Genomic DNA, 24,899 nt, shown 5'->3' on the forward strand with positions numbered 1-24,899 from the left:
CTTGGGGGTGAGTCCTGCTGGCAAGAGCAGCGTGCAGAGCCTCCTGGCCCCCCCGCCTAGGAGCTGGACCTGCTGGCTGCTTCCGGGGCACAGTGGGATGCCAGGACAGGCAGGGAGCCTGCCTTAGCCCCACTGCACCGCTGCCCGGGAGCTGCCCGAGGTAAGCCTGTGCCCAAACCCTGAACTTCAACCCCCTGCCCCAGCCCTGAGCCCCCCCCCAAACCCAGAGCCCCCTCCTGCATCCCAAACACCTCAACCCCAGCCCCACCCCCACCCCAGGGCCCGCACCCCACCCTAGAGCCCGTACCCCCTCCTGCACTCCAACCCCCTGCCCCATCACAGAGCCCCTTCCCACATTCTGAACCCCTCATCTCCAGCCCCACCCCAGAGCCTGCACCCTGAGCCCAGAGCCCATACCTCCTCCTACACCCCAACCCCGTACCTCAACCTGCAGCCCCCTCCCACATGCCAAATCCCTTGGCTCCATCCCCCAGCCTGAAGCCCCTTCCTGCATCCCAAACCCCTCATCCCCAGCCTGATCCCAGAGCCCGTACCCCCAGTTAAGTCCTCACCCCCTCCCACATCCCAACCCCCTGCCCAGCCCAGTGAGGATGGGGGAGAGTAAGCCACCAAGGGAGAGGGAATGTAGTGAGCAGGGGCAGGGCCTCGGGGAAGGGGCAGGGCCTCTGAGAAGGGGCTGGGGACTCAGTGTTCAGTTTTATGTGATTAGGAAGTTGGCTACCCTACCCAGAGGGTCCAGAGGAACAGCATGCTGCAGCCTTCTGATTGGTCCATGCTCACTATTTAACCCCGGAGGGAGCTCCAGAAAGTTGTCTGGGCAACCACACAGACTTCTGGCCTGCTGTGACTCCAGCTGTCACCTCGCTTACTGATGTCTAGCTTCTGACCCCACCCTGACTGACCCTGTCTGATCTCCAGTCTCCAACCCCAGCCTGAGTCTAACTCTGACTCTTGCTTATCTATCCCAGCTCTAGCAATTACTCTGTCCCTGCTCATTGACTCCTGCCTCTTGGACATACCTGACTTGACACCAGTCCAGCCATGACTGCTAGGCCAGACCTTCTACACCCCAGTCCCCTTCCCAGACCACCTTTCAACCCCCTCCATGGAAGCCCCTTAGCAGGATTTGGAAGGAGTGGGTCTACCACAACCCACTGGACCACATGGGGTACCAGAGCTGCAGGAGAGGATCACTCAGCTACAATCCCAGAACCATAGGCTGCGGTCCCAAATGGCACGGCTCCTAGCAGAAAATCAGACACTCCATGAGTAGCTAGCATGCTTCCAGGAAGAGAAGCCCATATTCCTTGCTCGGGTTGGGCAACCACCCTCTGAATAGGTTTCCTCAGTACAGCTACCCAAACTTTTTGATGGGAACCACTGGAAGTTCAGGGGGTTCCTGAAGCAATCCAGTCTCATTTTCCTGCTCTTCCCTCCAGTGTATCCCACTGACCAGGCCAGAGTGGGAATACTGATCAGCTTGCTAGCTGGAGAAGTACCAGTTTGGGCCTCCACCCTGAAAGAGCAGGACATCCCAGGATTAACTGACGAATGCTTTCCTATGAGCATTTTCTGCAATTTTTGACAACCCTCGTCACACTCACTCAGCAGAAGCCACACTATGAAGTCTCCAGCAAGGGCAAGGGCCAGCTACCTCGTACGCTGCCCAGTTCTAGAGACTCACAGCCAACACTGAGTGGAACGAGGCAGTCCAACTGCCCTGGCCAGCTTAGATGCTTTTATTGACCTCTTTATCTATATCAACAATTGGCTGCATGAGCAAAAAGAGGAGAGAAGGGGAAATGTGTCACCACCTCACCCATACCCCAGGCTGAAAACCCCAGGCCCAACCACCAACGGATCCAGGTTGATCTGGTCTGCCAACGGTTGACCCAGGAAGAAAAGGAATGGTACCAACACAATAACTTATGTTTTTATTGTGGAGCGCCAGGATATGCCCTTGCCTCTTGTCTGTTGCAGATTTTGATCAGGAAGAAATCAAGAAACAAACAAGCCCAGTCTATATTGGGGAGAACTAGCCTGGGCACAACCAGGGCACTATGCTATAAAGCTCCCCCCACCCCAGCCCTCAAGGAAAACCTGATCCAGGACATGTATGTACATCCCGTACAAATACAGTTATGTTCCATGGGCCGAGCTGATTCTCCGTCAGTGGGCCCTGATCAATTCCAGGGCTGCTGATAATTTCATAGATGCTGAAGCCACTCAAGCCCTAAAGATCCCCCTCTGTTTAAAGCCTACATCCGTTCTCACAGAGATGATAGATGGGTGACTCCTGTCCCTGGCCTAGTGATGCAGGAAACAGTACCCCTAAGCAGCCATACTTAATGGACACTGGGAGGTGCTACAATTCAATGTGATTCATTCTGCACACTTTCCCCTGATTCTTCGCATCACCTAGCTAAAACAGCACAATTCTTGCATCTCCTGGTGCGAGAAGGGGATCAGTTTCCCCCGTGACTATTGCCAAAGGGTCTGCCTGCATGAAGGCAGCCCCAATCCTCCGGTCCTGGGCTTCTATAGCCAATCAGAAGTGACAGCACTTGTAGGGGAACCCCAGATGGCAGTGGCCAGCCAAAAAGAACTGCTCTCAAACCTGAGTCCCCATCTCCTTCACAAGTATCAGGATTATACAGATGTTTTTGAAAAGAAAAATGCAGATATAAGACCTCTGCTCGGGAACTATGACTGCCTCATATACCTGCAACTCGTGGCAAAGGACCCTTATGGATAGATCTATGCATTGTCTGAGCCGGAACTGACAGCTTGTCCTGTGTGCATTCAGGAAAACCTGGCCAAGGGCTTCATTTGGCACTTCACCTCCCCACCAGGGACTCTTGTCCTTTTCAGTAAGAAAAAAGATGGAATGCTACACCTCTGCAAAGACTATCAGGCCCTAAACCAGGTGATAGTCTAAAACCGGCATCCTCTGCCCCTAATCTCAGAGTGGCTAGACCACGTGCAGTCTGCCAGAATTTTTACCAAACTGGACCTCTAAGGGGCTTACAACCTAGTGCCCTTTATGGCAGGAGAAGATTGGAAGACTGCCTTTCAAACCTGCTCTGGGCACTTCAAATATTTAGTAATGCCATGTAGTCTGGCTAATACTTCCACAATGTTTCAACACTTCGTGAATGGCGTATTTTAAGACATCTTGGACCAGTATGTAGTTATCTATCTCAGTGACATACTTATGTTTTCGGACAACCCTGAACAGCATTGTTACCACATTCGTTCCATCCTGTTAAAACTACAGAAGCGCGGGCAGTATGGGAAACTGGAAAACCATACCTTTGACCAATCCTCCCAGGAATTTTGGGTCATATTCTTACCCCAGAGGGCCTTAAGATGAACTCCCCAGAAAATAAATGCTATCCGCAGCTGGGTAGTGCGCAGGTCCCCCTGGGAGTTACAGCACTTCCTGTGCTTTATGAATGTTTACTGACAATTCGTTCCAGGCTTCTCAGGACAAATAGCACCCATGACTAACCTTCTCTGCAAGGCCATCGAATATGTTTGGATGCCTGAAGCGCACCACCTCTTCAAACAGCTCAAGGATGCTTTAACCTCCACTCCTGTTCTAGCATATCCAGACCCTTCCAAAGCGTTCATAATGGAAGACGATGTATCCAATGAAACCATTGGAGCCATACTCTCCCAGAGGCATGGGCCACTGAACCTCTGCACATACTCCAGAAAACTCGCCCCTGACAAATGGAATTATGAACTATTAGATAAAGAATTGCCCACAATTAAATCAGCCTTTGACGAGTGGCATCATCAGCTCAACGGAGCCCAATACCCAGGATCACATATGTTGATGAGCAGATACCACTGGGCGCTCCCTGCTAGAAGTGCTTCATCTCTGCCACAACATCTTGGCAGGCCATTTTGGCCACTTTAAGTCTTTCTGCACTACTTTCTGTTTCTTCTGGTGGCCTCATATGTGAGCCAAAGCCCAGAACTTCATTGACTCTGTGACCTGTGTGTGTGCACGAAGATGCTTCGCGCTAAGACCCTCGGCACCCTGTGCCCTGGATATCCCATGTAGACATTGGGCCTCTGTCACACTGGATTTCATAGTGGAACTCCCCAGCTCTGACATCCACACAGTGATCTTGATCATTGTAGACCAACAGACTAAAATGGTACATTTCATCCCCTGTGACTGCCTACCCCCTGCTGAAACAATGGCCCACTTCCTGATGGTGCCTGTTATCCATTTTCATGGGCTTCTGGACCATATCAATTTGTACAAAAATTCTTCCAAGCACCTTTCCACTGATCCCTGAGGTGAGTACTGGACGGAGATGCAGTATGTATATGGCTTCCTCAACATGATGTAGCTATCATACATATCAAAGATCTGTGACTGACTATTTCATCATAAAATACTACAATGCCAATAAGGAGGCAACTATGCAGTGGGGAGCTCGTGATATGGGACCTGGGACATCACTCCAACAAAAGGGACAGCAGGTAGCTTTCACGTCAAAGCCATTATCCCTAACAGAATAAAGATATGCTCAAATTGAAATGGAATTTCTTGCAATTGTCCTCACTTGTGAAAAATTCAACCAGTATGCAGAAGCACAGGAAAGCCTTTGAGTATAAAGTGGCCATAAGCCACTAGCGAACACTTTTTTAAAAAGCCACGGCTAGCAGACCCCAAACACCATCAGCTACTGAAGCTGCAATGCTCTAATTTAGATGTATGCTACCAGAAAGGGACTGAGATGTACATATCTGACTTCTTAACCAGAGCAACCTCGCAGCATGAAAATACTGAAGAAGAATTTGAAATCCTCAGAAGACACAGAAAGACCTAGAAAGCATTCACTAAATTAGTTATATACTAGTTTCATGGCGGGAGCTAGAAAAGAATCCAAGAACAAACTATATATGACAAAGATGTACAAGTGCTCATGTCCGGCAATGTATCAGGATGACCAGACACAAGGGATGAATCCCCACTGGCCTCCCAGGAACACAGGAACTATCAAGATGAGATGAGCTTACAAGATAATGTCATATATAAAGCAGTTGAATCATAATACTCAGGTGGCTGAGAACAGAAACTCTCTACGTTGTGCAGTTTGCAGAATGGCTCCAAACTACGTGTCAGAAACTACCACAGTGACTATCATAGACCAACCAATTATGTATTTCAACAGCCACCATATCACAAACTGTTTAACTTCAGAAAACAGACCCCAGATGACCTGCGGTGAGTTTGTGCAATTTAGCTGGCAATGGGAATTCAGTCATAGCCCGTCATTACCATATAGCAGTGAAAAAAAAAGGAAAAAACCAGTGAAAAAAAAAGGAGTACTTGTGGCACCTTAGAGACTAACCAATTTATTTGAGCATAAGCTTTCGTGAGCTACAGCTCACTTCATCGGATTCCATTTCTAAGGTGCCACAAGTACTCCTTTTCTTTTTGCAAATACAGACTAACACAGCTGTTACTCTGAAATATAACAGTGAGTAAGGGTATCTAACCCATAGGATATCATTCATTTTTTATATATGTAGTTGAATATTTGGTGAATACAGTACTTGTGAATACTGAATATATCAACAGAAATCAGAATCTGTTACCAAATGATTTCCAAACAGAAAAAAGGGCTACATTTGTTGGATAATTTCTTTACAATGAATAATTTTATCGGATTTACTGTCATAGGTTAGCAGTGCATGTGTCAGTATCACATATAAATGCTTCATTATGGTTTATGTCAATAGTTTTATTTTAAATAAGGGTGTATATTTGTTTGAGATTTACAGTTTTAATAACAATGAGGAAGTATTCAAGGGTGGACCATGAATTGCTCATCTCTGTGTGCTTGGGACACCTTATTCAGTGCAAACAAAGTTGGAGAGTCCAGGCAATACTTGGGCTAATAGTAGTTAACATCCCTAATGAAAAACCTCAGAAAAGACCTTTTGACTTTTTTTGTGGATTTGCCGACCATAGCACGGCAATTTCTAATTTTCTCTTTACAAAATGATTACGTTTTTTTCAAAAAGCAATGTAAGAAACAGCAGCTGATTTGTGGCTGGCAGTAAGTCCTGGGAGCCAAATGATTTTCACAGCATTTGGGCAGCAACTCCCCTCTTCTCCCTCCATGATCAAACACACTGCAAGATTCACTAAGAACGCACCAAACACTGAGGATAAGAAAGAAACATAACTTTGATGTGGTTTGATTTTGCAAAATTTAAATGACTGGTTTGGGTGTTGCTAATTCAAATGGATTGAACTCAGATCCCATTTTAAATCAATTCCCTTAAGCATCTGCAAGTTCAGAAAAATAGAAGATGGTCACAACTGGAGCTGTTTTGATTTTGTGAAATGTAAACTAAGACTAAGGATTGGTTTGAATCCAAGCCCCATTTATTCAAATTTTTACATTTGAGAGGGCTTGACATTAATGGGCCTTTATCCATTCTATTTACATATGATTGTCTGAGTGAAGTAGTTATGATATACATGGTTTTAAAGGTGATATAAACACCTGAGGTGACTTTTGAACTTTTTTATTAAGTTAGTATAATCGGTGTCTTTTATCTTGTATGTTTTCAGCATAAAGAGAAAAAAATACAGTTGAATCAAGTAGGAGATAGTATGCCAGGCACTGGAACTACTGATCAGATAACAACAGATAATGTTATATTTACTGTTATACAAGCCAATGTTAATTACCAATATCTATTATTGTAGGTTTTAGAAGTTATGTTTAGATTTTAAAGTTCAAAAAAATCTGGACTCAGCTCCACTGGCTTAAATGGAGCCATGCTAATTTACACCTACCAGTGACCTGTCCCAAACTAATTTTGACGATGAGAATCTCACTCTAAGGCTCTAGGTTTCTTGAAACATTAAAATGAGAAAAATGGAAAGTAGAAGGAAGAAAAAGGAAAAATTATCATCACCTGTCTGAACAAGTGACATTCCCTTATGCAAACCACATATTTCAGTTTCACTGCCAGCAGTAATACTGGAAAGCAGCCCCTAAGAGAGGGATTCAAACTGAGTACCTCTTAATTATAAGCAAGATAAGGTGTTGTAAAAAAACAAAGTAAACGTCTGTTACTAAAACACTTTCAACCCCGTTTTCAGGGTTTTTTCCTTGATAATTTATTATACCTTATTTATGAAGACGTCGTATGGCCCTCCTCCCCATAGTATCTGAGCATCTTTGAGAATCTAAGATAATTTATTCTTTAACCTACAAACATCAATTTAAGTAACTATCCATTTGGCTGATAAACTTTTGTTTTGCTGCAGACTTTTTAGTTGATTTGAGGCCGTTACAATCAGTCAACTCTTACAGCCTGACAGTTTTTGCGTTTCAGTTTCCATCAGATGTAATGAACTGAAATTTCTCCACTCCCCTCAACCATGAGTAACAGGTTTCTGATTCCTCATTGCAGAGGAGACTGGAAACAAAGGTCTACACAACTGGGTAGGGTGGACATTGGAATTTCACTTGGATGTCATTATTTTATGGGAGAGCAAAGATTTCTTCTTAAATCAGCCAAAGGCACTTCATAGCTGATGACATTTTGAGCTGGCATTTACAAGGTAACATACCTGAGCACTTTATTTTTAATACACCCGCTTATGCAGAGACTAATGTGCAGCAGTTTAGTGAAACCAAACAATACAGTGCACTGTAAAAGAGCATACTAAAGATTAATGTGCATTCATTTAGCCACGAAGAGTAATGAAGAGCCAGAGCTGAAGAGGAGGTGCTGAAAAGGAAAGCAGACCACAAGATATTAATGTTCTGCCCAGCATCATCCCCAAATGACAAGCTGTGGTGGAAGGAAGCCAGACCCAATCCTATTGGGGTATCTAGTATTGTTAACACCATTCTCATCCATGTCCTTTCCCATCTGAGCTTAGAGTGCACCCAGTGGGATTTTGGCTATCTCCTGCTCAGTGGGGGAAGGGCTCTCTGTGTCCCCACCACTCCTTCCCCACCCACTAAGACAAGATCTGTCTACAAGGGTTTAAAGTAATAGATGAATCCCACAGAAGACTATGGGCCTGATGCTGCTCTCATTTACACTGGTGCAAAACTAGTGTAAATGAGAGAATGGGCCCTTGTGACTGTTCTGTCTAGTGCTGACACAGTGAGCCCTACAGCCAGCATTCTTTACTTTTTTAAGCTTAGGTTTTGCCACTCTTTTGCTCCTTTGCCAAGTCATTGGGCCAGATTCTCCACTAGCCTGCATCTTGCATTGTCATTTACACCAAGCAAAATGACTGTGCAAAGTGTGTGTAAGTCATTATCACTCTTATTTCATGGCATTTTATCCCACTTTACGTATACTCAGCAGCACTATAAATGACTAGACAGGGTGTAGGGCAGGGCAGAATCTTGCCCTATTGCCTGTTTCATCTTCTCACTTCTTAAGATTTCGTCACTTCTGAGCACATTTTTCACTTCTTCCCAAGGGAAACAAAGTTTTTGCTACTTCAATGTAAATACCTTTTAGTGGCACTGAACATATTTCCTGAATAATAAGCATCTCAGCTACCCCAGTGACATCTTTGTTTGTTTGGGAATCACTGATTTCTGTGATCTTAATTAAAATCTTATGTTCATGAATATTGTCATTATAGTTTCTTACTATTTTCTTATTCGTTGACTCTTATCCCAACAGGGCATCAGTGTCTGGAACCCTGTGCTCCATGAAGCACTGGCAGAATCCATTTTACTAGGATAATTTTTTTTTTTACATGCTATGGTTTGAACACAAATTGTCTCCCCGGGTATAAAAATAGGGTTCCATGCTTAACTATGGGAAGTCGTGCTTGCATTTCCTAGCATACACTGATCACTAGATTGGCCCCAAGAAGGAGTTCTGACTCCTGGCCATGGTGTCACAAGAGACCAAAGAGGCATCACTTGATTTCAGCCTCAACTATAGGCCAGATAGAGCCACAGCTGGCGTGTGCACTGAAGTGCATAGAGCTATTTTCTATGTGTGTCTGAGTAAATTGAAAATTCTGTTCTTGCTCTGAAGTCAGTGGACTTACTCCACATTTACACCATTGCGAGTACAGTTTGGCCCTAAACATCTAATTGCAGAACAATGGTCCTGATTCTCTGCAGCCACGTACCTCGTGTAGTCATTTACAGCCAGGCAAAGCAGCTGTAAAACACTGCCCTAGTTAGAATTTATACGTGGGTGGCAGCTTTTACATCCGCTTCACACTCCCGAGGTCCGATTCACGACTATGTCCTTCCACTTTTAGCCAGTTGTCATTCCATTGAATTCAACGGAACGATCGTGTCTTAAAACTGATGTAATGTAGTGGTGCATCTGGTCCACTTGGTAACTGTACCAATCACTGCACAAGTGGAGAATCCATCAGACACAGGACTGGCCCTAGAAACCGATCATATCCGAAGTTGCACGGGGCACCAACATGGGAGGGGGCAAACAGAAATGCCAACTCTGCCACTTCTGAGCACACGGTGGAGCACGATAGATTAACTAGCACTACATCTACCACAGGAGCAGGATGCCCAATTTGACATACCGTAGATATCCTGTTCAAATAGCTAAACAAGCCTAAAGTATATTTATCTAAAACATTTAACCGGTTTGAGCTGACACAAAAATTAGATGGTATTTGCCTCCTCCACATACAGATGTATTGACATTAATTACAGGTACTGGCACAGAGTAAATTAATGTCCTATGGGCAGGAAGTCCAGGTTTTTTTCTTTTCTTTATTCCATTTTCCAGGGCTTCTGAACCATGAAGATGTAAACAACTTATTACCAACTCTTCAGATGTGATTTCATCAGACATCCTGGATGTCTCGATGGGGATCAGATACCGTGCGTGGTATAATAGAAAGGCCAGCATATTGATCTAATGACTAACACTTGCGCATTTGGCCACCATCTGGAATTCAGTCCAAAAATCTATTAGAATAAAGTTGGAAAGTGTAATAAAATATTCCATTAAGTACCTCCATTAGGAACCTGTGTTCTTAACATTACACGGGACTGTTATTAAAAACAGTTGTACTAACAGCACTTAATGAAATGTAAAAGGGAGACAAGGTGCAATGCAGTAACATGCAGAGTGTTATAACGGACAGCATTATGATTAGGGAGAATGTGTTTTCATTTATAATTGTAAGCAGAGATTTTTGAAAAAAGCCTAAGAGAATTAGATGCCCACTTCCCACTGAAATTCAGCCCCTAACTTCCTTAGACTCCTTTGACTATCTCAGCTGTAAGAAATTACATCGAATCAATATCCCAATTGGTCAGGCAGAAAGGCTCCAGACTGGCCTGTGAGAGGTCACCAGTTTGAGTCCCTCCAGACATGCTGGAGACAATAGTTCTCCTGGAAACTTCCTCTCTCCTACAGTTTACCTGTCTTCTCTCCACTTCCGTACACCCTCATCTGCATGTTTTGCTCCAGCCACCTGCAAGCTAGACACACCCTTGTGACTTCTCCTCTCCCCCTAAACACATCACACATGTGATCTTTCAGCTGCGCCCCCCTCCCCTGCGCACTCTCTCTTCGGTGCAATAGGCCTCCACCCCATCCCACACAATGAACGCACAAACACATGCATGCACATGGAAAGAGTGGGTACATGGTGTTGACTCCTGGCTCGGTCTGCCAGCTCCATTCTTACAAACTAGCAGGAGACTGAAAATGATAAGAATCAAGCTTGAATATGCTCTCAGAGCAGGAATATCATCAAATACACTCCTCTGCAGGCTCATAAAAACAGAGCAAACAGATACTACAGATAACTGTTGCAATGTTTATGTTATACCTGTCAGGTGTATAACCATATCTGTGATCCTGAACAACACAATGGGCAGGCTTTTGCACGTTGGCTTTTGCCTTTAAAACAGGGTTTTAAAGACTGCCAAAGCCCTAAATTTGAAGTTTGATGGGTTTTTCCCCCTAAATAAAAGGAGTAAATTTTAAAATGGAAGATTTAAAAGGCACAAAGCAGGAGCCCAGAAATGTTGGTGTTGTCTCTTTAAATATAAATTAATTCACATTTTTAAATGATAAATTATTAATATTGGAAGTAACAACTGTGGAAAAAATTCACAGGTCCACATCTGTGATCAATACATTAGCAGGTCCTGACAGATTTCTATTAACACAGAACATACAGGGCCACAGTTAACACTCTGTTGCACCACTTTTAGCTGTTGTAATTCCAATGATGTGAAAGGAGTTAAGCTGGAGTAAAACTGGAGTAACACATTTGAGATTGAATCCCACAAACATAATCACCCCAGTTCTCCTTTCCCTTAAACTGGTGTTAGGCTGCTTGAGTTCAGTGGAATTACTCCTGATTCAGACTGGAGTAGGTGAGAGCAGATTCAGACCTAATTTCTACTTTCAAATCTTGGCAGCAGAAATCAGCCTTTGATGGGCTCTGGAAGCCTGGAAGATACATCTAGATGCACACAACTGGAAAATCTGAAGAGTGTTTGGATCCAGAGTGCAGGGTTTGGACCAATCTTCAATATAATCAGGATAAAGCATGAATAAAAACAGCTCAAATCTCCCCAGGAAGGTGCATAATGCCTGTTGTCTATGCAGCATGGAGAAGTTCTCACTGTATGTGCTCACAGAGTACCTGTCTTTTAGGGCTATAGGTCTCTTCGTATCACAAAAAAGAATATCCACATCATGAGGCACCAAATTGTTTCTAAAGCAAGGAGGGTCCCCCATGCTGAAATGTTGCATCCTCTTCAGGGCTAAGGAAGAACTGGTTTTCACCAGAGAGGAAACTGGTATCATTTACAGTAACTAGAAACTTATAAGGTGACCTGCCTCTCATTCAAAAAACCACCAAGGGACTCAAAAGATCTTTGACTATTTTTTCAGGATCTGCTGTTAATGGGACAGGAATTGTTCTACTGCCATTCATGTTATGTCCTTTATTAGACAGAACCTTTAGAAAAATAATACTCCTCCCAAAATGCAAACATGCTTGGTCAGTCCCTGAGAAAAAAAGAGCATCCTCTGTTTATCTATGCATCTGCTAAAATCCCCAAAACCCCACCTTCTCAGTCCATGTGAAACAATCTGGGAGCAAAGCCAAAGTTTCCTGCTATATAAGACCCAGACAGTGCAGGTGAACTACTTCTCCTGACCAACATCTGATTCAGTATCCTTGTGCCAAACTCCACTCAGGATGGGGTTTGGCCAGGGGATATGGGTCTCCATATGGGCCTTTATGTTAGGTATCTGCTGTGCCCAACAAGGTAAGATCCCATTCACATTTCATTTTGCTCTGAGAAAAGAAAAGAAATGAAAAGAAAAAGTCTAATTTAATTGGCTCTATACTGATATATTTTAAAGTTTTATTTCTTTTACTTTGCAATCCTTCTAAATGGTTGCATTTAAATGAGATTTCTTTGTGTCTTTTTATTTTTGTACCATTTCCATTAAATATTTAATGTTTGTGTATTAACTGGACTAATTTAATCATCTTGCCTCAAGCCAATACAATTAACAACATTTGGATGAAGATAACTTTGAAGATCAAAACAAAATAATAACTATCCATCTCTTGAAATTTCGTGATTTCACTATCAGTTTAAAATGTTTTAAAACATTTTATTTTTGGTGAGTTTTCCACTAGGATTGTTGTTAAATCCTCCATTTTTATGTAACCATAAATGTAAAAATTACCCTATACTTGATCAGACCCATGGTCCATCAATTCCAGAATCCTGTTAATCACACTCTCCAGTACCAGATGCTTCAGAGGAAGATGCAAGAAACCCTGCAATAGACAGTCATGGGGTAACCTGCACCCAAAGAAAGTTTTCCTCCTCACTCCCAATAGTTAGAGGTGGTCTCAAGCTCTGAAACATGGGGGTTTATATCCTTTTCAAATTATTTATATGTCTGTTAGTATCTGTTATTATAACTCTAGTTATTCTTGTGATCCATATAAGCTCTTGGATTCAGCGATATTGTGGTAATGAGTTCCCCCGCCTAACTGTATGTTGTTGAATTTGCCACTTTTCATCTGAGTTTCAAATTTGCCACTTATATTTGCCAATTTATATTGATTCTTCCCTTGTTTTTTTGTATAATCAGATAGGGTGAACGGAAGTACCTGATCTACCTTCTCTCTGTCATTCATTATTTTGTATGCTTTGTTATTATGATAATGTTACATTAATTAGAACTAATCTCAAAAGCCCTTACTCATGTGAGGAGTCCTATTAAATGTAAAGATTACTTGCATGAGTAATTACTTGCAGAATTGCTCCTATTCGTATATCATAATTGTTGCCACTTCTTGATAAATGTTCCCATAATCCTTTGTGCTAATGTAAATTTTCTCTTTCTTGTTTACCATTCTCTAAACACTGACAAGTTCAAATATAATCATTTTCAGTGATTTTTGTTTTTCATAAAAGTAAGGCCAGGTAGCAAATTAAGTCAGGCATAAAATAGAGAAGGCAAGAATTTTACAAGCTTTCACTGAGAGTTCTGCACCTCAGCACTGATCCTTTGCTATTCTGGCCCAGGGCCTCTTCTGGGCAGAGAAAGTTATTTCTACTGGATAATGATAACCTGACAGGTGGCCAAGACCAGCCCACAACATTTTGGCACCTGAGGCGGGGAGCTCAAATGACACCCCTATGCCCCCTCGTTTGGGCCAAAACTTTGAAAGGTCTCAATTCTGCCTTCTTCCTGTTCTACTCCTCTCATGGTACTGCTCTGCTACCTACCCCAATAAAGGAGAACTAACAACTTAAAATGCCTTGTTCAAAAATTTTAACACCTAGCTTTCAAACACCTGAACAGCAAATGTAACTTTTCTTGTCTGCATAGTAAACACTGGCATTTTTATCTGTTTGAATAATCAAAGTGGTGATTTCCATGCCTTCTTGGTTGCAAAGATTTGAACTGCTTCTTGAAGGTCCACAGTCTGGGCCAGCTCATGCTCTATTAAGATGGTTGCAAGGCCGACCAGCCTATCCTGTGTCATTGTGGAGCATAGATGTGTTTTTATTAACTTCAGTTTGGAGAAACTGTGTTCTCCACTGGCAACTGTTACAGGAAGCGTTAGAAGCATGTGCAGAGCAACAAAAGCATTTGGAAAGAGGGTGGTCATCTTATTTGTGCACATATATTCCAGAACAGCCTTTGGAGTTGATCCTGCTGAAATGTATCTTGAAAGGGCTTTCAGTTCATCACCTAAATCACTTGCATCAATATTGTACATGTTATCACATGTCAACACTGTCTCTAGTGCCCTGCATTGCTAGTGTAGGTCTTCTTCAGGTATAGTGAGGAGTTTTGGAATATCATACAACATCCCAAATATACTGCTGTGTTCCTTGAGCTGCATGAAACATTCTTTGACTGTATTGCACAATCTAGCACCTGGTTAAAGAATTCAACTTGGAATTGTTGTTTGGGGTCTCTTATGAGATTATGCCATGCCTCGTAATCAAAATTTCTTCTTCGGTGACTCCTGTATTCTTGAATGGGTGGGAAAATAGCTTCAGTGTCAAGTTCCTCTGCCAACTTCTGTGCACTCTTCAGAATGTTTTGAAATCCCTCATCTGACCGGTAAGACTGTAGGTATGATTTTGCTTTGTCTAGTTGTTCCATTGTTCCAGATATATCAAGGTCAACACCTTGGAATCTCTTGCTTACAACATTTATTTCAAACAGTATGCCACAACACTAAGCCACATAGAAATTTGAAGTTATGTATGTTTCTGCTGATTCCATTTCCCTCTGCCTCTGTTCTCCCACGACAGTTGCTGTCATAGCATTATCCTCCATAATGACAACTATGGCATCATCTATCTTCCCAATTTGGTGTTTGATAGGCGTTATCGCCTCCACTCGACTTTCCCGTCGTGTGGCACTCAGTGCTTCCGTGTCAGAGAGGAATGTTCCCAGATGTTGCTTCAAAATTTGCCATTGATGAGTTGATGCAAAGAAAAATACATAGATGCTTTGAATTACATTAAAAAATTCAGTAGCCTCACTAGAAACTGATGCTGTATCACTGACCACCAAGTTCAATGAATGAGAACTGCATGGGACAAAAAAAAGCTTGAAGGTTTAACTCTCGGATCCATGTTTGCACTCCTCTGTTCTTTCCTCTCATGTTGGCACCATTATCGTAGCCCTGACCTCTCAAGTCAGCTATCGCAATTCCCGTATCTTCCAGCTTTTTAAGAAGCACATTTGTCATACCAGCTCCTGTAGTATCATCAATGTCAATAAATTCTAGAAAATGCTCTCTGACAGTCACCATTACAGGGACATTTTCATTAGGTTCTGTTGTTGTTACAAAACACACCATTAAAGTCATTTGTTCCGTATGGCTGATGTCAGGTGTGCAGTCCAGAATAACAGAATAATATCTTGCTGACTTCAGATCTGCCACAATCTTCTGTTTGACTTTTGTTGCCAGTAACTGTATGATCTTATTTTGAATTGTTTTTCCAAGGTAGTGGTGTGTGTACATTTCTTGGGTGGTGACTCTTCTTAGATGCTCCTGGAGTACAGCATCAAACTCGGCCATCAGCTCCACAATTTTAGGGAAGTTTCCATTGTTTGGCACATTCAGCTGATCTGAAGTGCCACGCAGTGCTAGGTTTTGGGTAGCAAGCACTCTCACAATGGCAATGAGCCTTTTCAGAACATTTTGCCAGTAAAGGGACTTTGATGCAATCTTCTCTTGATGCTGATCATCTATGGTGGCCTTTAACCTTAGTCTCATCTCAAGCTCTTTCCAACTATGGAATGTTCTCTGGTGATTTACTGCCTTCTCATGGCATGCCAGATTTCTAGCCAGACTTTTCCAGTCCTTTGTTCCTGTAGAACCCAATGTGGCTGGAACATTAGGCTGGAAGAGTTTGCAACAAAAACAGTATGCAGCATTCTGGGTTTTTGAGTACATAAGCCATGGCCTCTCCACTTTGTCACCATTGGGGATTTCACGCCAGTAATGTGTTGGATGGAAACTTCTATTTTCATTGTCTTTGGGGAACATGAAGTTTTTCACTTGCTGTGGCCCATGCAGTACAAGGAAGTCCCTCAGGCAACTAACTGCTCAAGTGGGTCCACAGTCTTGGATCAACTAGACTTAAGGAACTAAACTCAGCAGCAGCTGTTTTTTGCGCCTCCACCATACTCTTCTCTGATCTACGCTTTTCTTCAGGAATGTGCATGGTGACATCCATTTGAGATGGAGATGCCAGGTCATCTGCACTCTGACTAACTGGAAGATCAGGCATCTCCTCACCACTCACATCCTCACTGTGGCTAGAAGGCTCACTGTGAACATTTGTGTCTATGTATCTCATGAGAGCTCCTTTCTGCTTAGACAGAAAAGCTTCCTTTGCTTTCTTTCTATTTCTGAATGCTGCCCCAGAGGGGTGTTTTTTTCTTTCACTCATGACTGCTGTTCTGTGCCAGCTATAGTGGCTCTCAACACTCAGTTGAAGGGGACAAATAAGCAGGCTGGTAGCAGGGCCTGAGTGAGGGAAGATATCAGCATCTTAAGGGCCTAACTGGCTCCTGTTACTTCAGCTGACTGCCTGTTCTCCTCAAGTGGGTCCAGGGAAGCAGCAGGAAACAGGAAGCTCCCTGAGAAGCTGGTGTTAATCCTCCTCCTCTCTCTCCCTGCAGCTCCTGCTGCTTTCTGTTATTCCCTCTCACCTTTTCTCCTGCCTGCCTGTTATGTCTCTTGTGCCCTCCTTCCTCCAGCACAGCACTCCACCATCTCTGTGCATCTAGAGCAGAGAGAATACATATACACCAGCAGCAGACACAATTTTCTACACTCTGGGTCCTAGTGGCACCCCGCCTCCGCAGTCTGGCACCTGAGGTGGCCGCCTCAGTTCACCTCATGATAAGGCCAGCCCTGAGAGGTGGCTTTGTGATATGGACAGGTGGAGACTAGGCTGAGGCCACCAAACTCCTTTTATCTTGCATCCTACTGTTATGCAAGTGTCTCTTTCTCAGATTCTCTGAACAGAATGACTGCAAAATAAGGGTGCAAGCCTGCTTGGTTAAACAATTTTAAGGCAGGTGAATTCCTCCCACAACTACCACACATAAACTTTCTATACTAACTGATTTTTTTTTCCTTATTTGTCTGAAGCATTTATTACTAGTACTCCATCTGGAACAGTGAACTTCATCCCGCCACTGACAACAAGCCCAGTAATAACATGTAAGTTAAGCAAATAGTCTCAAAAATTCCTCCAACCTTCTGAAGTACTGATCAGAAAGTTAAAATAAACAGGGAAACAGACTGATTAAGGGGAAAAAATGGGTCGATCAGTGCTGTAAGGAACAAATAGCTGGATAAACATGACATGATGGCAGAACAATGCGTTGATTGATAGGTAGATAGGTGGGCAGACATATGATAGATAAGTAGAAACACAGAAATATAGATAGGTTGTGGCACCTTAGAGACTAACCAATTTATTTGAGCATAAGCTTTCGTGAGCTACAGCTCATCTCATCGGATGCATTGTGGAAAGTGTAGAAGATCTTTTTATATACACACAAAGCATGAAAAAATACCTCCTCCCACCCCACTCTCCTGCTGGTAATAGCTTATCTAAAGTGATCACTCTCCTTACAATGTGTATGATAATCAAGTTGGGCCATTTCCAGCACAAATCCAGGTTTTTTCACCCCTCCCCCCCCCCCCCCCCACACACACAAACCCACTCTCCTGCTGGTAATAGCTTATCTAAAGTGACCACTCTCCTTACAATGTGTATGATAATCAAGATGGGCCATTTCCAGCACAAATCCAGGGTTTAACAAGAATGTCTGAGCCGGAGAGGGGGTAGGAAAAAACCAGGGGAAATAGGTTACCTTGCATAATGACTTAGCCACTCCCAGCCTCTATTCAAGCCTAAGTTAATTGTATCAAATTTGCAAATGAATTCCAATTCAACAGTTTTTCACTGGAGTCTGGATTTGAAGTTTTTTTGTTGTAATATAGCAACTATCATATCTGTAATCACGTGACCAGAGAGATTGAAGTGTTCTCCGACTGGTTTATGAATGTTATAATTCTTGACATCTGATTTGTGTCCATTTATTCTTTTACGTAGAGACTGTCCAGTTTGACCAATGCCCTGCACATCCACCAATGTGATATATGCCATCATGTGCCAGCAATGCCCCTCTGCCCATGTGCATTGGTCAAACTGGACAGTCTCTACGTAAAAGAATAAATGGACACAAATCAGATGTCAAGAATTATAACATTCATAAACCAGTCGGAGAACACTTCAATCTCTCTGGTCACGCAATCACAGACATGAAGGTCGCTATCTTAAAACAAAAAAACTTCAAATCCAGACTCCAGCGAGAAACTGCTGAATTGGAATTCATTTGCAAATTTGATACAATTAACTTAGGCTTGAATAGAGACTGGGAGTGGCTAAGTCATTATGCAAGGTAACCTATTTCCCCTTGTTTTTTCCTACCCCCCTCCCCCAGACGTTCTTGTTAAACCCTGGATTTGTGCTGGAAATGGCCCACCTTGATTATCATACACATTGTAAGGAGAGTGGTCACTTTAGATAAGCTATTACCAGCAGGAGAGTGGGTTTGTGTGTGGGTGGGGGGGTGAGAAAACCTGGATTTGTGCTGGAAATGGCCCAACTTGATTATCATACACATTGTAAGGAGAGTGATCACGTTAGATAAGCTATTACCAGCAGGAGAGTGGGGTGGGAGGAGGTATTTTTTCATGCTTTGTGTGTATATAAAAAGATCTTCTACACTTTCCACAGTATGCATCCGATGAAGTGAGCTGTAGCTCACGAAAGCTTATGCTCAAATAAATTGGTTAGTCTCTATGGTGCCACAAGTACTCCTTTTCTTTTTGCGAATACAGACTAACACGTCTGTTACACTGAAACCTGTCATAGATAGGTTGGTACATTATACATGGCAGACAGTAGATGGGTGGAGCAACAGAGATGGGTTAAATAAGTAGGTGGATAGATGGACAAATTGATTATGTCACAATTGATAAATGGACAGAAAATAAATGGAAGGGGACAGAGCAATGAATAAACTAAAGAAATGAAGGTTTGGGCAGACTGATCTAATAATATTCACGTTAAGTCAGGGAATTCTCAGTAAATTCTTACAACGAGTTTTCAATCCACAGCCTTCAACCCTGCTCACAATGGCCGCGTATGCAGTACGTGGGGCAATTTCCACTTCAAGACTTTTGATGGGGACATCTTTTACTTCCCTGGGCTCTGTAATTACATCTTTGCATCCCACTGCAATGCTGCCTATGAGGACTTCAACATCCAGATCAGGCGCACTGTGGTGGAAAATGCTCCTACAATCAACCATATCACCATGAAGCTCGATGGGGTGGTTTTTGAAATGGCAAAGAACTTTGTTGTTGTCAATGGCAACAGGTAGGTTTAGACATATCTCTGTGTGTGATGAACATAGCTGTTTCCTCAAACCAGGCATATATTTCAGCACTTTCTTGGAAAAACTTGTATGTATTTTGATAAACCATGTAACTTTAACCATACAACCATCTCGCCGTTCTTCTGTTAGGATGTCACATTATAAAGTACTCTTTCCCTTCAGAGATGGGCCCAAACCAAAACACCAGATCAAAATGCCCCTGAGCTTTGAGGAAGCTTGAATCCAGATCCAGATCCATATTTTTTGTGTCTTGGGCCCATCTTTTCTTTAAACTGCTTTTTCTTCCACAATACTGCATTGTCGAAGGACCCACATGGACACCTGATAACACAAGCAACCTTTTCTTCTTCTTCAGCATGGCATAGACAATACTTAACATCTCTGATGCTTTTTTTCTCCAGGGTTCAGCTGCCTTACAGCCAGTCTGGAATCATGGTTGAGAGAAGCAGCATGTATATGAAAGTGACTGCCAAAATGGGCCTGGTTTTCATGTGGAATGAAGATGACAGCATTCTGGTAAGAATAAGTTCTAGGTGCTTCAGAGAATAGGAAACAGTCTATTAAAACATTTAGACTCAAATTTTTGACTGGCTTAAGAATGTGTTTGGGCACCAATTTGCACGCACTGATTCCACACTCGTGCATACAAACAGCCATGGCATATGCAAATCAAGTAGGTAAAGGTGTACAAAAGAGAAACTGCCTAAATATTTGACCATAAGCCTAAATCTTGAGAGGTAGTATGAAGATATATGGTTAGTCCCTGGATACACTTGCCCCCAGCAGTTTGGGAGCTGCTGTTTCCCCCTGCTGATTATTTCTCCCATTACAGAGCTATGTTTGTATTCATGCACTCCTGCAGAAAGCAACTGTGGTGTGTTCCTAGTGGAAATCAGGCCTCCCACTTAAAATGGGAAAAAGCACTTCCCTCACTTCAGTAACATAATAGCATCATTACATTAGGTGCCACTCACCTCCTCAAATTTTATTTCCCAGTAGAATTCCACTGTCACAGGACTTCAGTTTCACAGTGAATTTGATTTTCTTTCTGAAGAAACAAATAGATAGAAAAAAGGCTGGATATCATACAGATATTGCAGTGAAAACTAGGTCTGCATAAATAACTTGGATTCTATGAAGTCCACATTCTATGAGCCAGGTTTGAATTGGTCTGCTAAAACATTTACACAACACTGATGAAAATTATTTAGGTGTAGGAGGCACAACTGCTTTCACTGGTTTTGAAGACATTGTGGAATATGTATATTAACATCTATCATCTTTCCCCCACCATTTTAGCTGGAACTGAATGACAAATATGCCAATTATACCTGTGGGCTTTGTGGGGACTTCAATGGTATTCCAACTTACAATGAGTTCTTTTCAAACGGTAAGTATTAAAAATAATGACAGACTGTTGGTTTCTAATAGCTCCAATGTCTACCCCATCCATTTTTTGTGTTCTGTTGGCCATACCCCTTCAGCAGGCCTCTTTTCCATCCTGCTGAAAGATCTGCTGAGAACATCAGCACATTTGGATCTTCAGTAACTTGAATTATATATGTATTCGTGTATACCATTTGTCTATTTATTTCATTTGTTAGCCAGTTAGATGTGGGCGAAATACTGATTCTCAAGCATAATTAAATATAGAAATACATCCACAGACCAAAAGACAATAATAATACCATCCACAGGCCAAAAGACAATAAGCAAAGCAATCACAACAATTTCTGGTCAAGAATGTTCTATTTTAACATACTCCAAGATGTCACCTCTAAATTATATTTATATGATTTTATATATAAACTATATTTGCAAACCCTCACACATTTTTGTCCATAATTAACATGCAAGCATCAGCACAATATCTCGAGCCTGAGTTGCCCAATCAGCTGGCTATAGGCCTCTATCTCTCTATCCATCTCTCTTTTCCCACTGTCAGTATCACCATTTTGTTTACAAAGCTTTTAGGCAATTTATTCAAATCTCACCTTTTCTCCTAAATTCTGTCTCACAGTAGTCTCTTCTATTCATAACCTGTCGAAAACTTTCTCTTCTGTTATCTAACTGTGGTCTCATCTAACCTGGAATGAGTTTGTCATTTTCCAATCCAAATTTCAGTTTGCATGTTCCTGAAATTGTTTTCTGATATAAGGATGATGTCATTCAAAGTAAATTGAGTCTATGGTGTCACAGTGTTAATTTTGTCTACATGCCAAATGTAATGTCTACATGAAAGAATTCAAAGAGAACCAACTCCATTAAAAATCCTGTATATTAATAAATTATTTATTGCAGATGCTAAGCTGACTGCCATGCAGTTTGGAAATATGCAGAAGATGGATGGGCCAACAGAAGTCTGTGAGGATCCTACATCATCCTCCCTAAACAACTGCACGGACAATTTTGTAAGGATCTTTTTGTTTATTTATGTGTCTTTCATTTAAATGTACCCACTCTCTTCTCCTGTTTCAGGAGGGACACGTGGAGAAAACTATGAAGGGATTGGAAGTAGAAGAAGGAGAATACAAGATGTCATTAAAGAATAATTTTAACAAATGGATAACAGTATTAAAAACTGATCCTCTCTGTTTTGAGGAATTTGTGGATTTAATAAATTGTTCTGTTTTGTTTTCTCTCTAGGATGACATTTGCCGTAAAGTATTGACTGGCCATGCATTTTCAGAATGTAATGCTCTAGTTGAGGTTAGCGACTACATTAGGTCTTGTGAACACGACCTGTGCCGCTGTGACCAGTCTAAGAATGCCTTCTGTATTTGTAACACCTTTGGTGAATACTCCCGGCAGTGTGCCCATGCCAATGGACAACCTCTGAACTGGAGAACCCCAGAACTGTGTTGTAAGTGTCTCTAGAACTGGTCTTCATGTGTGCTTGCCAATTAATCAGAGACAGATTCCTATAGTTTGCTGGGGACTCATAGGAACTACATGTTATTAAGTACTGGATTGGTTTCCAGAGCGCTCTAATATGAATTCCATACTTCAGGCCAGATCCTGGGGTACAGCTGATCTCCCCATGGTTAAACTGTGCTCACTAATATTTATCAGTGTAAATTCTGGAGGTAAATTCTCCAGGGTATAATTGGATACTTCAGTGATTTCCACAGAACTCAAATATGTATATGCATTGGAAAATTAACGCTTCCATATTTTACTAGAAATTTAGATGCTTGAAAAGAGGGGATGGCAAAACAAATACACCAGAGTGCCTCAGAGATCTATGAGGCAATTACTCATGAATCCATAGAATTCCAGACTTTAGGTCACAAGTTCAGCACCATACAGTTCTATCTGATGCACAAGTTTTTGAAAAACAAACCTAAACTACAAAATACGGATTGGGATTTTCAAAATCCAAGAGATCCCTGGACCTCGGGTTTGGTGTGGCCTCATGTCTAGTGGGGAAAGGTTGAATGAACATGCATGCTAATATGTAGCCAACAGGGATTACATTTGAATTCAGAAATCTGTCTTTGTTTAAAATTCCAGCCAAGACATGTCCTTTCAATATGCAGTACCAGGAATGTGGATCCCCCTGCACTGACACCTGCACCAACCCTGAAAGATCTCAAGTCTGTGAAGATCACTGTATAGATGGCTGCTTCTGTCCTCCAGGCAAGTTTTTATTTACTCCCATCTTTCATAGTCTCAATAAAGAGCACTAGCAGATTTACATGTAGGAGTTTAGCAGCTTTCTCAGGGCTCAGGGCTCCTCCAGCTGCCCTCTTCACCGCTTCAAGTGGTAGGCCTTTACCTGTGCACGACAAGTGACAGAACACGTGACTCAATAATTCATTTCCTGTAGATGTGCAACATCTGCAAAATAGTGTGGAACAATCAGGGACCAAAATAGAACATAAAATGCTGCCTGTCTTATCGGAATGAGGTGGTTTTACTACAGCAATTCAGTATTATTCAGTTGAATTCATCTTACAGGGCAGGAAATCCCTTGAAAAACCAATGGGATTTTAAGACTCCAAGGGCAAGATCCTTAGCTGGTGCAATTTGGCATAGCTCCCCTGACTTCAATGGAGCTATGACCATTCATGACAGCTGAGGATCTGGCTCCAAGACTGTATTTTATATTTGTAGTCAACTATTTAAAGCAAGAAAAATTGCATATTGTCCATATGTGTAAAACACCTTTTTAATGTATCAGTTTCTTTCTTCATTTAGGAACTGTGCTTGATGACATTAACAATGCTGGCTGCATCCCCCTTCAGGAGTGTTCCTGTCCTTACAATGGCAACTCTTACGCTCCAGGGACATCTTTTGGAGCCCATTGCCATTCCTGGTAACTTACCTACTTTGCTGTTTCTTTTTTCGTAAAATGAACTAGTTTAATGGTTTATTATACACAATTTCATCATTAACCACCTCTGGGTGCATATTACTGACTTCCCTGCAATTCGAACAGAATCTCCAAAAAAAAAAAAAAAAAAAAGCGTTTGTCTCCTCTAGTGTCATTATTTAACAGGCTTTGCATTCTGACTCAAGTTAAGATAAGGGTTTGTGATATATAGATTTATTACCTCTCAGTTAAAATTCTCTCTTTGTTTGCTCCTTTGAAGTATTTTGGCTTTTCCAAGACAAAAGAAACTGCAGCCACTCACTTATTTGCAAACCTAGATTTCCTCTGAAGAAGCCAAGAATAATATGATGGGAACATCAGTAGCAAAACAACAAAACCTTGTAACTCCTTTCCTCCAGGCTATTATCATGGGTTGTGATTAATTTCTCCGCTTTCCTTCCAGTACCTGCAATGGAGGTCAGTGGAATTGCAAAGACATTCCGTGCCCTGGATCTTGTACAGTAGAGGGAGGTTCACACATCTCCACATATGATGAAAAACGTTACAATGTCCATGGAGACTGCACTTATGTTTTGTCTAAGGTAAGCACCATCAGGTTTTAATAGATCATCCAGTCAGGATGGAAGGAGTGGGAGGGCTGCCTCAGTCAGGATTAGAGAAGCCAACCACACTTAGGAAAGAACATTGGAGAGTTTTCTGTGAAAGCCGGAGAGCCCTGCATTGAGCGAGAATATACAGCAATTCATGCAAAATGTATTAACTAGCTGTGATGCTGGGAATCCTGACATGCAAGGTAAATACTGATGTATTTCAGAGTCCAGGATGTAGTAATTGTTGGTAAATGCTGAATATTTACAAGTAACTGCTGTATTTGGTCAATTTTCATAACTGTCATACAGTTCAACCCCCTTGCTGTGTGGCAACTGGTTTTGCCATGATACTAGTCCTTGGTCATCACAGGTCAGGCAGGAAAAGATGGGGATAGAGAGTGGAGCTGAAGCAAATTTTTGAGCAGAGGTTGAATCAAAACTTT

General features: G+C 42.2%; 1 protein-coding gene across 1 annotated transcript in view; it reads left to right on the plus strand.

The window, feature by feature from the left end:
* Nucleotides 1-5,145: 5,145 nt before the first annotated feature.
* LOC311521456 (mucin-2-like) overlaps nucleotides 5,146-24,899 on the plus strand; it is a gene marked incomplete at both ends in the record, with an annotated part of 64,660 nt that continues 44,906 nt past the window's right edge. Inside the window, 10 exons of the mRNA XM_084629790.1 lie at nucleotides 5,146-5,269; nucleotides 17,207-17,278; nucleotides 19,250-19,511; nucleotides 19,932-20,046; nucleotides 20,830-20,920; nucleotides 21,832-21,941; nucleotides 22,177-22,393; nucleotides 23,044-23,169; nucleotides 23,731-23,848; nucleotides 24,309-24,447. Of these exons, the coding sequence (XP_084485916.1) occupies nucleotides 5,146-5,269; nucleotides 17,207-17,278; nucleotides 19,250-19,511; nucleotides 19,932-20,046; nucleotides 20,830-20,920; nucleotides 21,832-21,941; nucleotides 22,177-22,393; nucleotides 23,044-23,169; nucleotides 23,731-23,848; nucleotides 24,309-24,447 (1,374 nt within the window). The remainder of the gene's footprint in view (nucleotides 5,270-17,206; nucleotides 17,279-19,249; nucleotides 19,512-19,931; nucleotides 20,047-20,829; nucleotides 20,921-21,831; nucleotides 21,942-22,176; nucleotides 22,394-23,043; nucleotides 23,170-23,730; nucleotides 23,849-24,308; nucleotides 24,448-24,899) is intronic.

The sequence above is a fragment of the Lepidochelys olivacea genome (assembly GCF_965140295.1).
Source record: "Lepidochelys olivacea isolate rLepOli2 genome assembly, chromosome: 6".
Taxonomy (NCBI): domain Eukaryota; kingdom Metazoa; phylum Chordata; order Testudines; family Cheloniidae; genus Lepidochelys; species Lepidochelys olivacea.